Source organism: Oncorhynchus masou, chromosome 2 (assembly GCF_036934945.1).
Source record: "Oncorhynchus masou masou isolate Uvic2021 chromosome 2, UVic_Omas_1.1, whole genome shotgun sequence".
NCBI classification, from domain to species: domain Eukaryota; kingdom Metazoa; phylum Chordata; class Actinopteri; order Salmoniformes; family Salmonidae; genus Oncorhynchus; species Oncorhynchus masou.
The window spans coordinates 34,503,203-34,517,773 of record NC_088213.1 but is presented as its reverse complement, the minus strand read 5'-3'; the positions used below and the strand labels follow the sequence as shown (position 1 = coordinate 34,517,773).

The following is a 14,571-nucleotide window of genomic DNA, read 5'->3' as shown; positions in this document are numbered from 1 at the left end:
GGTCTCGAGCTTGATGACGAGCTTGGAGGGTACTATGGTGTTAAATGCCGAGCTGTAGTCGATGAACAGCATTCTCACATAGGTATTCCTCTTGTCCAGATGGGTTAGGGCAGTGTGCAGTGTGGTTGAGATTGCATCGTCTGTGGACCTATTTGGGCGGTAAGCAAATTGGAGTGGGTCTAGGGTGTCAGGTAGGGTGGAGGTGATATGGTCCTGTAGGGGTACCCGTGGTACTGGAGATCAGAACTGTTTTCGTTGAGAGAAGGGCAGGTTGAGGTTGCCATGATCAGAGTAGTGCAGAAGGTGTCATATGATAAGGCAGTGAAGAGAGTAGGAGCGGAAGATGGGTCCAGGGTGAGGGATCCTAAGAGAATCCCTGTGAATAGGCCGAGGCCAGTGGAGTGATAGGAATAACATACTTCAGTAAGGTTGGGGTTTTTTTGGCGTTCAAGGCCATGGTTGTCAATTGTACTGCAGGGATGGAACGTAAATCACAGAGGATAGATTTTACTGCCGAAGCGTTATATGTTTTTGAATTATAGTGTCCCATCCTCACAGACTGCTGGCCTGGAGTAGGATCAGATGGGGCCAAAGTAGTGGAATAGTGGTGAGGTTTTAATGGGTGTAGGGTTAGTTGGAAGGGTAAATTTTTTTTCTCACAGTGTAATGAATTCATACTCCAGAATAGTAGGTTGATACACAGCAAATACAGTAGGTGGCGGCATGCACCTATGATATTTGTTTGCGGACTGCCAAGAAGAAGAAGAAACTGGGCTATATATTTATTTTTAAAATTACAGCCAAATCTCGCGAGAGCGTCTGAGCAGCAGGGACAACATCTCTTTTGCCTTTTAGCGGACAATGCCAAAACAAGATCAATTATTTTAACGGATTGGATTGATCCTTTGAATTCCATGTATATGTTTTGTACAGGGTATATGATATTAATGCGAGAATATTTATCATTTAAAAGGTAAGACTTGTTTTGGTGAATGTAAGTGTTCACATGTTTGAGCTAGCTAGTTTACTGGTAGTTCCTCTGCATATATAGCTTGTTGTAGCTAACGTAACTATTGATTGGTTATTGATCAATACCCTGAACTAATGCAGCTAGCTAGCTAACTTGACATGAAACTAGCTAGGTTTTGTTTTGTCCAGTTAGCTGACGAGTCAATAGCCAACTGTTTACACATCATGTTTGCTCATGTTAGCCTCATGAAGCTCAGCTACAATAGTGGAATTTGCTGTATGCCTTCAAAATAAAAGTTCTCAATTGAAAGTGATGCAAACGGAGCAAATAGTGGTAATACAATTATTTGTTCATTTGATAATAAAAAAAAAAGTTGAACTAGCACTGTGGATGTGTTACAGTTGAGAATTGCATTGGGGGCATACTAACATGCACGGTACAGCCTTACCCCATTTCATGGAACCAAGATCCATAGGTAAGGATGTACATTGCAATATGAATGTTCAATACATAGTAGATTGACTGGTGAGCTTAATGTGGCTCATTTCACAGTGGTTTCAGAATCCTGCAATAAGAGCTACGATGCACATTTCTGTGTAAACTCTTCAGACTTGTAATCTGTGGATGTCATTGAGTAGGCTTACCCCATTTCATGGACCCAAAATCCATAGGTATCAGCCTACTCTGTGACACCCACAGATTACAATTCTGAAGAGTTTATACAAATATTAGAGAACTTTAACTGTGGGAAATCACCTCACTAGCCTATTGTGCGTATTGACATTCATATTGCAATGTATCAGCCTAATCGACTCAAATAAAAATTTGTCACATGCTTTTAAAACAGGTGTAGACTAACAGTGAAATGCTTAATTACGGCATAGAACAATTATAGAAACATAGTAACATGAGGAATAAACACACAATGAATAACGATAACTTGGCTATATACACAGGGTACTAGTACAGAGTCGTTGTTTAGGTGCACGAGGTAATTGAAGTAGATATGTACATATAGGTAGGGAAAAAAGGTCAATGCAGATAGCTAATCTGGGTAGCTATGTGGTTATAAATTTAGCAGTCTTATGGCTTTGGGGGTAGAAGCCGTTCAGGGTCCTGTTGGTTCCAGACTTGATGCATCGATGCCGTGCGGTAACAGCTAGAACAGTCTTAACTTGGGTGGCAGGAGTCGTTGACAGTTTTTTTTTTTTTTTTTTTAGGGCCTTCCTCTGACACCGCCTGGTATAGAGGTCCTGGATGGCAGGGAGCTTGGCCCCAGTGATGTACTGGGTAGTACGTACTACACTCTGTAGCGGTGATGTAGCCGGTCAAGATGCTCTTAATGATGCAGCTATATACGTTTTGTAGTATCTGAAGGCCCATGCCGAATCTTTGCAGCCTCCAGAGGGGGAAGAGTCGTTGTTGTGCCTTTACTGACTTTTGGTGTGTGTGGACCATGATAATTCCTTAGTGAGCTAAGCTGTAGTCAATAAACATCTTTCTTACATGGGTGTTCCTCTTGTCCAGATGGGAGAGGGCAGTGTGGAATGCAATAGAGGTTGCGTCATCTGTGGATCTGTTGGGGCGGTATGCGAATTGGAGTGAGACCAGGGTGTCTGGTGATGATGTTGACGTGAACCATCACCTGCCTTTCAAAGTATTTCACGGCCATAGACATTTAGACGGGTTACTTGGCGTTCTTGGGTACAGGGATTACGGTGGTGTGTTGAAACATGACATATTACAGACTTACAGGGAGAGGTTGAAGATGTCAGTGAAGACGCTGGTCAGCTGGTCAGCGTGTGTTCTGACTACGCGTCCTGGTAATCTGTCGGGCCTCACAATTCTGAAGAGTTTACACCAGTATTAGCGTTGTAGCTCATATTAGGGAACTTTAACTGTGGGAAATCACCTCACTATTCAGCCTGTTGCCAAATCTTTGCAGCCTTCTTTGCAATATGAATGCTCAATAATGCAATGTATTTTATTTAACTAGGCAAGTCAGTTAAGAACAAATTCTTATTTACAATGACGGCCTAGGAGGGCCAGAACGACAGATTTGTACCTTGTCAGCATGGGAATTCCATCTAGAAACCTTTCGGTTACTTGCCCAACGCTCGAACCACGAGGCTACCTGCCGTCCCTGTGGATGTCCGGTACTTATTGATACAGCAGGAAATTGAAATGCTAGTTATTTTTTGTTTATTTGGCAAAAGACTCAAAACAAAAGTCCAGCTTCTGTGACAGCATTCACAATGTTCCTGCATTGTCTGTTGTGACAGATTTATTTTGGGCCTCTCAAGTAGTCTACACTTTGGACCCATTCCAAAATGGACCTGGGGCATTCCCACTCTATGCATAAATACCATTTTCAATAGAAAGACTGAACGAACCCGAAGACAACTAGACCAGTAACGTATAGCCATGGTTGGATCTAGACCCGATCCGAGTGAGGGAAGCGGCAGAAAAGTCCATTTGTAAACTACTTTGTTAACCAGAGTTGATAAAGCGTGAGGGAGAAAGAGGTGCCACTGTAGCAGATGGAGGAGTCTTGTGTGTGTACTGTGAGCGAGTGACTGGCGGAGGGAGAGACTTAAACCAAGCCGAAGCGCGGTAGTAGGCTAACTTCTAGCTTGTCGTAGCTAATTTAGCAAATATGATCGTTGTACCTGTCCTGACTGCATCAAACCAAGAAACACTAGAAGCTAATTGAGGATGCATTCACTTTTTACATGTCCTGCAGTTACAAATATTACCTGCATTCAAATTAGTAGCAGCCTAGCTGTTGTCTCTTGGTTGTTGTAGCATATCCTTCTCATTTAACTTTTAATTCCATCTTCCATTGATTTAAATATCTCCTAACTTGCTTTGCCACTCACGGAGGCTCTATGAATGTCGGGCAGCTTTGATGACTTGTGATATCCCCAAAACAACAAGCTCCACATGCCACTCTGCATAGGCTATTCTCGATGAGCCGTGGTGACATTCTATTAATATTTCATCCACAACTCTGTCCATCGCCGTTGTAATCTACTGTGAAGTCAAAATGTTCCCAAACAGGAGATTTCAATGATGGTTTATCGACCCTACCACTTGCCGTTGTACCGAAGTAGTTGCTGGCTGCGCCTCACAAAAGTATAGTTTGAAATATGCCAGTGTCGTATCTTTACTATCATTAAATTGAAGACTTGTGGTTTTTATCAAAGATTCTCTGTAATTAGTATTACGCAATCAACTGATTAATCATGTAAATCTAATTAACTATGACGTTGTGGCACCAAGGAAAAATATTCAGATTACAAAGTGATCATTTCCTAAAATAACTTTTCAGATATTTTCATATCTGATCCATAGTCTTATGATTAATGAATTATTTACTTTACCTCACATTAATCTCATTCCAAATGTCGTAAATTGTTGGTTGTCTGCACGAACCCAGTCTTCACTATGAGTCATCCATACAGGGTGGCAGGGTAGCCTAGTGGTTAGAGCGTTGTACTAGTAACCGGAAGGTTGCAAGTTCAAACCCCCGAGCTGACAAGGTACAAATCTGTCGTCCTGCTCCTGAACAGGCAGTTAACCCACTGTTCCTAGGCCATCATTGAAAATAAGAATTTGTTCTTAACTGGCTTGCCTAGTTAAATAAAGGTAAAAAAATAAATATATATATTTGTTTATTACTAAGTAATTCACAGAAATGCATAAACAAACAAGGTAAATGTGGTTACAAATAATGATAGGAGAATGTGCCCTAGTGGGCTAAACCTGCATGGCGGTTTGTTAGACAAAGGGGAAGTGATTGATTACAATGTGCGCATATGGTCTAGTTGTCAGTGGAATAGCCTACAATGTTTTTTTCAGATCAGTTTTACTCGAGGCAGGGGTATACAATGCAGCATAGACATAGCTTTTAGTAGTTTAACATTTATTTTGTATGTATTTATTCAGGTTCACAGTGTGGACCAAACCAAGGACCCCGTACCAAACAGTTCAGTGTACCGTTACACCCCTACAACCTGTGTTGAACAATAATATTACAATGTATACCTTATCCCTTTTCATGGACCCAAGAGCCAGAGGTATCAGCCTACTCTGACACACACAGATTACAATTCTGAAGTGTTTACACAACGAATATGCGCTATGACGCTAATATTTATCTTTAACTGTCGGAAATCACCTCACTATGAGCTACGACGCTCATATTTGTGTGAACTCTTCAGAATTGTAATCTGTGGATGTCAGTCAGTTGATACCCCATTTCAATGACCCAAGATTCATAGGTAAGGCTATACAGTGCATTCAAAAAGTATTCAGATCCCTTGACTTTTTCCACGTTTTGTTACATTACAGCCTTATTCAAATATATCTCATTAATCTACACACAACACACCATAATGACAAATCAAAAACAGGTTTAGACATTTATGCAAATGTCAAGAAAAAGTCACATTTACATTAAGTATTAAGACCCTTTACTTTGTTGAAGAACTTTTGGTAGCGATTACACCCAAGAAGACTTGAGGCTATGACGCTACAAGCTTGGCACACCTGTATTTGGGGAGTTTCTCCCCTTCTCTGCAGATCCTCTCCGGTCCTGTCAGGTTGGATGGGGAGCGTTGCTGTACAGCTATTTTCAGGTCTCTCGAGACTTTGATTGGGTTCAGGTCCAGGCTCTGGCAGGGCCACTCAAGGACATTCAGAGACGTGTCCCGAAGCCACTCCTGTGTTGTCTTGGTTGTGTGCATTGTCCTGTTGGAGGTGAACCTTCTCTGAGGTCCTGAGCACTGTGGAGCAGGTTTTCATCAAGGATCTCTCTGTACTTTGCTCCGTTCATCTTTCCCTTGATCCTAACTAGTCTCCCAATCCCTGCCACTGAAAAACATCCCAACAGCATGATGCTGCCACCATCAGGCCAAAGCACTCAATCTTGGTTTATTCAGACCAGTGAATCTTTTTTCTCATGGTCTGAGTCCTTAATAAGGGACCTTTTGGCAAATTTTACTGAGGAGTGGCTTCCGTTTGGCCGCTCTACCATGAAGGACTGATTGGTGGAGTGCTGCAGAGATGTTTGTCCTTCTGGAAGATTCTCCCATCCCCACAGAGATATAACTAAAATCATTGTCAAGTCATTGGATAAGTATTCACCCGCTTTGTTTAGGAAAGCCGAAGTGAGTTCAGGAGTAAAATGTGGCTTATCAAATCACACTAAGTTTTATATGTGAAATAATAGAGGTTGACATTTTTATTTTTTATGACTACCCCCTTCCTCTGTCCCACATACATACAGCACAAGTCAAAAGTTTGGACACACCTACTCATTCCAGGGTTTTTCTTTTTTTGTACTGTTTTCGACATTGTAGAATAATAGTGAAGACACAAACTATGAAATAACACATATGGAATCATGTAGTAACAAAAAAAGTGTTTAACAAATCAAAATATATTTGAGATTCTTCAAATAGCCACCCTTTGCCTTGATGACAGCTTTGCACACTCTTGGCAAACTTGACTGATACTGTGTATCTGTAAGGTCCCTCAGTCAAATATTGCATTTAAAGACCAGGGAGCTTTTTAAAAGCCTCATAAGGAAGGGCAGTGATTGGTAGATGGGTAATAATAATAATAGATCAGATATTGAATATATCTTTAAGCATTGTTAAGTTAATAATTATGCTGTGGATGATATATTAAACCAGACTAAATTGTCATTCTGAACTGAGCTGCATGACAGGAAGGAAACTGTTTCAGGATGTGATTTTAAAACAGCTACAGAGTTCAATGGCTGTGATCTGAGGATGGATCAACAACATTGTAGTGACTTTACAATAATGACGTAAATGCCATATTCCTAAACATGCATATGCATTAAGGCACTAAAGTAATACTGCAAAACAAAAACACAACAAAGGAATAGATCACTGAGTTAACTGCCTCCTGATTTTCGAGCATGGTGCTGGCTCCAGCATGGTATGGGTATGAGTTATTCAGGATGAAATCCTACAGGAAAACCTGTTTGTCTGCTTTACACCAGACACTGGGAGGGGAATTTCCCTTTCAGCAGGACAATAAGCCCAATCTGCACTGGAGTTGCTTGCCAAGAAGAACTGTATGTTCCTGAGTGGTCAAGTTAGTTTTGACCTAAATCTGCTTGAAAATCTATGGCAAGACTTGAAAATTGCTGTCTGGCCATGATCCCCAGCACCTTGACAGAGCTTGAAGAATTTTGAAAAAAAATAATGGGCAAATATTGTCTAATACAGGTGTGCAAAGCTCTTATGAGACTTACCCGCTATTAAACTAATCTGTGCCAAAGGAGTTTCTAACGTGGGGGTGAATACTTATCTAATGAAGGTATATTAGTGTTAACATTTTCATAAATTCACATTTAAAAAATATATATATTCTTCTTCCACTTTGACATTGGAGTATTTTGTGTAAATCGTTGACCATAAAAGGACAAATCCATTTCAATCCCACTTTGTCACACAACATGTGAAGAAATCCAAGGGGGGGTGTAGACTTTATAAGTATGCCCCAATTACAACTGAAGTCTATTACAGCCACAATACGATTTCAACAGATTTTTTTGCTTTATTTTGTCAAATTAACAAATTGTCTTTTAAGATTATATAACAACATTTAGAACTTGTTTAACATGATCTAGTCCAAATATGGCCTGAGTCCGCAATTTGTATCCGTTTGCATCACTTTCAATGGGGGACTTTTATTTTGAAGGCTGCCCGCAAATTCCACTATTGTGGCTAATCCTTATTGTGGCCAGCTTCACATAGGTAGCCACTGCCTGGCGAGCTATACAAATATATTTCTATTTTTACAAACATTCTAAATCATCGCTGCTATTTACTAGCTGGGACTGGTAACTAACTTAGTGCTGGCTACGTTGTAATCACATTAGTTAGCTGAGGTGCTACTGTCATCATTGTTAGTTAGCTAGCCATAATTAGCTAGCTAGCCACAATTAGTTTAGCTCGTATTATTCGGGATCATCGTGACATTAGCTGGCGAGCAGCTGTGAAGAGTTAGAATGCGAAGGGGAACTGCCTTTTAGTTTCGTATTCACTGAATGTGTAACTAGCATTTATGTGAATATTTACAGTTTGTTTGGCTCTCCTGAATTAACCCAGTGAATTAATATCTAACTCGACTCCCTTCGTCATGTCAGATTATGAATGGTGAATAATCCGGGTTGGATGTCTCTGCATTGGTGATGGCAGCACGTCCAGTCATATGATAGCAACTCAAGTGACACTGAGAATTGGGAACGAAAAACAACCGACCTCGCAAGCACTCGAGGTGAGGCAATTACTTTGTATTTGATAGTGTGTACGGTCAGATAAAACTGACACTAACCAAGATGGTTGTCATTTCTGTGGAGGCATTTCACATCCATGATCATGTGTATAGTGCTATAGGTGTAGTCCATCCTATTATAGGCTAGACAGATGTTTTTCAGCATAGTCACACACTCATTGTGCACTTCTTTACTTTTCTATATATTTTTTGCAAGTATTGTCTTATAAAAAAGCTCTGCGTTGTTGGGTAAAGTCTACACCTGTTGTATTAGGTACATTTAACAAATACATTTTGATTTCGTAATGTTGACATTGACCATTGTGATTTCCAATGAAGGCCTGGTTACTCTTGAGCCCAACATCATAAAAGGCTACTGTTTTTATCATGGCTGTAAAGTCAGATGGGCTGTCATAACTCTCCCAGTAGTCATTATTTTAAAAGTCCATTTCTTGGGTCATTGTAGTTCAGAGACTAGCTACCTAACTTCCAAAGCAAACTCTTTAAAAAAACAGTCCTTATTTTTCATAACTTCTAAGAACTGGTGCAGAACATGACCATGCAAGTGTGTTTTTTGGCTTCTCTCCAAACAGGAACTTTGTCCTGCTTTTTATACTTCCATGGCTCACTGATGTGATGTGCCCTCATATTAAGGGAACAGACATTATCCTATACAACACTGTGCTTTTACTGAATCTCTGGGACAATAGGTTCAATATTTCAATACTAAATGGGAAGCTATTACTCATGATTGTAGGCCTATATAGGGACGCAATCATTTTGATACTGCTTTTAATGTCTTTTCCCTTTACACGATGTACCAATAGACAAGTGGTCCGCCTACACTAAAAGGGATTCTGCTTTTGTGCGTGTACATTTGTGTCCTTCCATTCTCTCCAGTTAGTCTTCTTGGGTTAGATGGGCTGCTTCTATGCTGTCTGTCTTTAAAGAAAATAGTTGTATTATTATAGAATATTTAAAACATACAATATACTTGTAGTTGTTGAGCGGCTTCACTGCATCACATTAGTAGTCATCTTCCAGACTCCCATCCAGAGCGACATACAGAAACAGGGTCACCGCCCTGCTCAAGGGCACGTCGACTGATCTCCCACAAGGTCACAAAATCGTGACTGTGACAGTATGGCCCAGGGTGGTGTTATAATTACCTCTAGAGGTAAATACTGGTTCTAGTAAAGCCCTGGACCATACTGTCCCCACTGACAGATGTCCTGAGTGTCTTACGGTTACAGCAGACACATGATTTGTGACCTTCAATCTGTAATAATACATTAGGGGAAGAAGTGTGTGAGAAGTTTAACTGCAATTAGTATTTATTGTGCTTTCCTCTCTGGACAGCGCTCAGTCGTGTGCATCTCGACTGGAGGCAGACCTGGTGAAGATGAGCCTGCATGGTGCTAGTGGGGGCAATGACCGCTCACGCGACCGCCGCCGCTCCAGCGACCGCTCCCGGGACTCGTCGCACGAGAGGGGAGAGGGCCAGCTCACCCCCTGCATCAGAAATGTCACCTCGCCCACCCGCCAGCACAACAGCGGTGAGTAGAACGTACTGCGAACACTTTCACACAGTCTCCTAAAATAATATTTCTAAGAGAACATGGATGGATTCTAATGTTGGCATGTAATAGGAGTAGTCTGTGAGAAAGGTCAGTCGTCATGCCAGTGAGTTAGTGCCTGTCTCCCTCCACCTCCAGACCGTGAGAGGGACGGTGGCTCCAGGCCCAGCAGCCCCCGTCCTCAGAGGATTTCCCCCAGCAGCTCCAGTAGTAGCGGGGTGGTCAGCAGCCGTAACAGCAGCCTGTCCAGCACTGAGGGCTGCTTTAAGAGCCTGGGAGTGGGAGATATGGTGTTTGTCTATGAGAATAGCAAGGAGGGACTGGGCACGGGCCTGGGTACCCGCAGCATCCGGACCTCAGGCTCCGAGAGGGTCACTCTTATAGTAGATAACACACGGTTCGTGGTGGACCCTTCAATCTTCACAGCACAGCCCAACACCATGCTGGGCAGGTAGGGCTGACCTCATTGTTGTACTTTGTTATGGTGAAATCATCAATCCGTATCAAGTTTTGTTTTACCAGTATGGTTATGAGGAGGAAGTCACCTACATGGGTTTTTTCCTTTAGCTTTTTTATGGTATGAAAGCTGAACAACACTGAAGTGTGACCCCTGTGAAATGTGACCTGTTTTGTGGTTTCTTGCAGAATGTTTGGATCTGGAAGGGAACACAATTTCACACGGCCCAATGAAAAAGGAGAGTATGAAGTCGCCGAGGGCATCAGCTCTACGGTGTTCCGAGCCATCCTGGTCAGTCAATAGCACTTTATTACCAAGTACAACACTCCCTTTTACTAACTTGGTCAATTATTGACTGTTTTTACTTGAAAACAATTCCTTGATCTAGCGTAGCCATTGCTAACCTTTGCTCTTCTGAGCCACAATGGGAGGGGCAGCCTGCTACTCATAGTCATCCTGAATTTATTAACTTATTTGTTGATTGTCTGAAACTTTGTAGCTTAATTATATAGACAACAGAAACATTGACTTAAGGCTATGGAGTCAACCTCAGACTGTTATTATAGAGTAGATGCCATGAGTTGTCCACTGAGGCTATGAATGTCCTGAGAACAAGTACAACAATCAATACCACTGGCTGTAGGCTGCTGATGTGAAAATGGAGGATGGGATTGATACATGTGGGCTGTTGTTGACAAACATGGATCAATCTGGCCTCAGAGGCACCGCACTTGTTTAGAAAGAGGCACCATTTTATTTTTGCATTTCCAAATTTATATCCATGCCCAGCTCAACTGGCAATAAACTGATATCTGTACGTAGGGGGAAGGGCATTGGTCATTTTCAACATTTTAGGAAGGGGGAGCTGATAGGGGGCAGTCTCTGTAATGGCTGGCTTTTGTGTTCTCTGTTTACTCTCTAACTGGCAGGATTACTACAAATCTGGGATAATCCGTTGCCCTGATGGAATCTCCATCCCTGAGCTGAGAGAGGCATGTGACTATCTGTGCATCACCTTTGACTACAGCACCATCAAGTGCAGAGACCTCAGTGAGTATACCCCCTTTTTCCCCCAGGTGGTGAGGGTAGGTAACAACATCTCCTCCCCGCTGATCCTCAACACTGGGGCCCCACAAGGGTGCGTTCTGAGCCCTCTCCTGTACTCCCTGTTCACCCACGACTGCGTGGCCGCGCACGCCTCCAACTCAATCAACAAGTTTGCGGACGACACAACAGTGGTAGGCTTGATTACCAACAACGACGAGACGGCCTACAGGGAGGAGGTGAGGGCCCTCGGAGTGTGGTGTCAGGAAAATAACCTCACACTCAACGTCAACAAAACTAAGGAGATGATTGTGGACTTCAGGAAACAGCAGAGGGAACACCCCCCTATCCACATCGATGGAACAGTAGTGGAGAGGGTAGCAAGTTCCTCGGCATACACATCACAGACAAACTGAATTGGTCCACTCACACAGACAGCATCGTGAAGAAGGCGCAGCAGCGCCTCTTCAACCTCAGGCGGCTGAAGAAATTTGGCTTGTCACCAAAAGCACTCACAAACTTCTACAGATGCACAATCGAGAGCATCCTGGCGGGCTGTATCACCGCCTGGTACGGCAACTGCTCCGCCCTCAACCGTAAGGCTCTCCAGAGGGTAGTGAGGTCTGCACAACGCATCACCGGGGGCAAACTACCTGCCCTCCAGGACACCTACACCACCCGATGTTACAGGAAGGCCATAAAGATCATCAAGGACATCAACCACCCGAGCCACTGCCTGTTCACCCCGCTATCATCCAGAAGGCGAGGTCAGTACAGGTGCATCAAAGCTGGGACCGAGAGACTGAAAAACAGCTTCTATCTCAAGGCCATCAGACTGTTAAACAGCCACCACTAACATTGAGTGGCTGGCTGCCGCCAACACACTGACACTGACTCAACTCCAGCCACTTGAATAATGGGAATTGATGGGAAATGATGTAAATATATCACTAGCCACTTTAAACAATGCTACGTTATATAATGTTACTTACCCTACATTATTCATCTCATATGCATACGTATATACTGTACTCTATATCGTCGACTGCATCCTTATGTAATACATGTATCACTAGCCACTTTAACTATGCCACTTTGTTTACATACTCATCTCATATGTATATACTGTACTCGATACCATCTACTGTATCTTGCCTATGCTGCTCTGTACCATCACTCATTCATATATCCTTATGTACATATTCTTTATCCCCTTACACTGTGTATAAGACAGTAGTTTAGGAATTGTTAGTTAGATTACTGGTTGGTTATTACTGCATTGTCGGAACTAGAAGCACAAGCATTTCGCTACACTCGCATTTAACATCTGCTAACCATGTGTATGTGACAAAATTTGATTTGACCTGGTTGGCTCAGTGAACATAAATAATGAGCCCTTGGTTTTAATATCCCTTATTAGTGATTTAATTAGGTTTCCATTAAACTGATGAAAATGTTATGGAAAGTTAGTGTGTTGGTTTGTGTCTCTGAACTGCTGTCTCCTGACTGACCATGTCCCACTGTCCCTAGGTGCCCTCATGCATGAGCTGTCTAACGACGGTGCCCGGCGTCAGTTTGAGTTCTACCTGGAGGAAATGGTTGTGTCTCTGATGGTGGCCAGCGCCCAGAGTGGAGAGAGAGAATGCCACATCGTGGTGCTCACTGATGACGACGTAGTGGACTGGGACGAAGAGTACCCACCACAGATGGGAGAAGAGTACTCACAGAGTGAGTTAATACACACACACTCTCCACCCACCCCTATTTGACCTAGATATTTTGTGTGCATATTGATATGTAGACTGTCATTTTTAAATGTAAGTAGTTCTGTCCTTGAGCTGTTCTGGTCTATTTATGTTCTGTATTATGTCATGTTTCATGTTCTGTGTGGACCCCAGGTAGAGTAGTTTCGGCTTTCGCAACAGCTAATAGGGATCCTTATAAGATACTGAATACCAAAAATGTGTTCTTCCTAATTAGTAATCGCTGCCGTGGATTAAACTGTTGTTCACTTACCTAAAGGGACCAACTTAATTGACACTGCTTAAAAAAGTTGTTGATAATGATTTGCTGTGTGTTTCACAACATTTTATTTTCTCTCTGCAGTAATATACAGTACAAAACTATACCGGTTCTTCAAGTATATAGAAAATCGAGATGTTGCCAAATCAGTTTTAAAGGAGAGAGGACTGAAGAAAATAAGATTAGGCATTGAAGGTAAGGAGCTGATTTTTATCATGTATTTGCTGGGGTTCAGAGCAAAAATGTAAGATTTCGCTTCAGCATTGTGAACTCACTGGCTCTGTTGTCTGTGCCATGTATTGGTAGGTTACCCCACATATAAAGAGAAGGTGAAGAAGCGTCCTGGTGGCCGTCCTGAGGTCATCTACAACTACGTCCAGAGGCCTTTCATCCGCATGTCCTGGGAGAAGGAGGAGGGCAAGAGCCGCCATGTTGACTTCCAGTGTGTCAAAAGCAAGTCCATCACTAACCTGGCTGCAGCTGCTGCAGATATCCCCCAGGACCAGCTGGTCAACATGCACCCTGGCCCTCAGGTGGACGAGCTGGACAACCTCCCCAACCAGCCCCCCAGCGGACCCCAGTACAGCAACAACTACAACAACAACGACCCCGGTGACCCAGACGCCCCCTCGCCCGCAGTCTGAGGACTGCCCCCTCCCTGACACCTCCCTCCCCAGCGTACCGCAGCATGGAGCTAGAGGGGCATCATAACCATATTGCCTTGGCACCTCCTCCGCAGCCTTAGAGCCTCAAGGATCTGGTCGACTGTAAAACCCCTATAAGGGACTAGACTGGCAAAAGGGCATATTTCTCTTGTTTCTTAAAATAAAATACTTGACCAAAGGAATTTATTTCTGTTAATTGTTTGAAATAAATTTAGCAAACCCAATTATTTTGTAATTATTATTATATATTGTTATTGGGCTGTGCACTGGTGTTGTGTACTGTTTTCCTCCTGAGGTTTATTTCACGTGCAGTTCTGGGCATACTTCCTGGATGGCACTGGTGTTACTGTTTTCCTCCTGAGGTTTATTAGTGAATACTGTAACTGTTCAGGATACTTCCTGGATGGCACTGGTGTTACTGTTTTCTGGGCCATGGAGAAAAGTCTCTGATTTCATCACCATTCAGTGGGAATTACTGTTGAATTCCCCTCAGATATACTTTGAATCATGTACGGGTTGGTT

General features: G+C 42.7%; 1 protein-coding gene across 3 annotated transcripts; it reads left to right on the top strand.

The window, feature by feature from the left end:
• Positions 1-815: 815 nt before the first annotated feature.
• Positions 816-14,404, top strand: LOC135503926 (BTB/POZ domain-containing protein 10-like). Of its 3 annotated transcripts, XM_064922118.1 has the most exons (11): positions 816-973; positions 1,372-1,445; positions 2,191-2,263; positions 8,157-8,287; positions 9,644-9,840; positions 10,000-10,312; positions 10,507-10,609; positions 11,248-11,368; positions 12,893-13,090; positions 13,469-13,579; positions 13,691-14,404. In XM_064922118.1, the coding sequence occupies exons 5-11, from the start codon at positions 9,687-9,689 to the stop codon at positions 14,026-14,028; spliced, it is 1,338 nt and encodes a 445-aa protein (XP_064778190.1). In that variant the 5' UTR covers positions 816-973; positions 1,372-1,445; positions 2,191-2,263; positions 8,157-8,287; positions 9,644-9,686; the 3' UTR covers positions 14,029-14,404. The 3 variants fall into 3 exon arrangements, with proteins under 3 accessions (XP_064778190.1, XP_064778202.1, XP_064778197.1); XM_064922130.1 differs by lacking the exon at positions 2,191-2,263; XM_064922125.1 differs by lacking the exons at positions 1,372-1,445; positions 2,191-2,263.
• Positions 14,405-14,571: the final 167 nt, after the last annotated feature.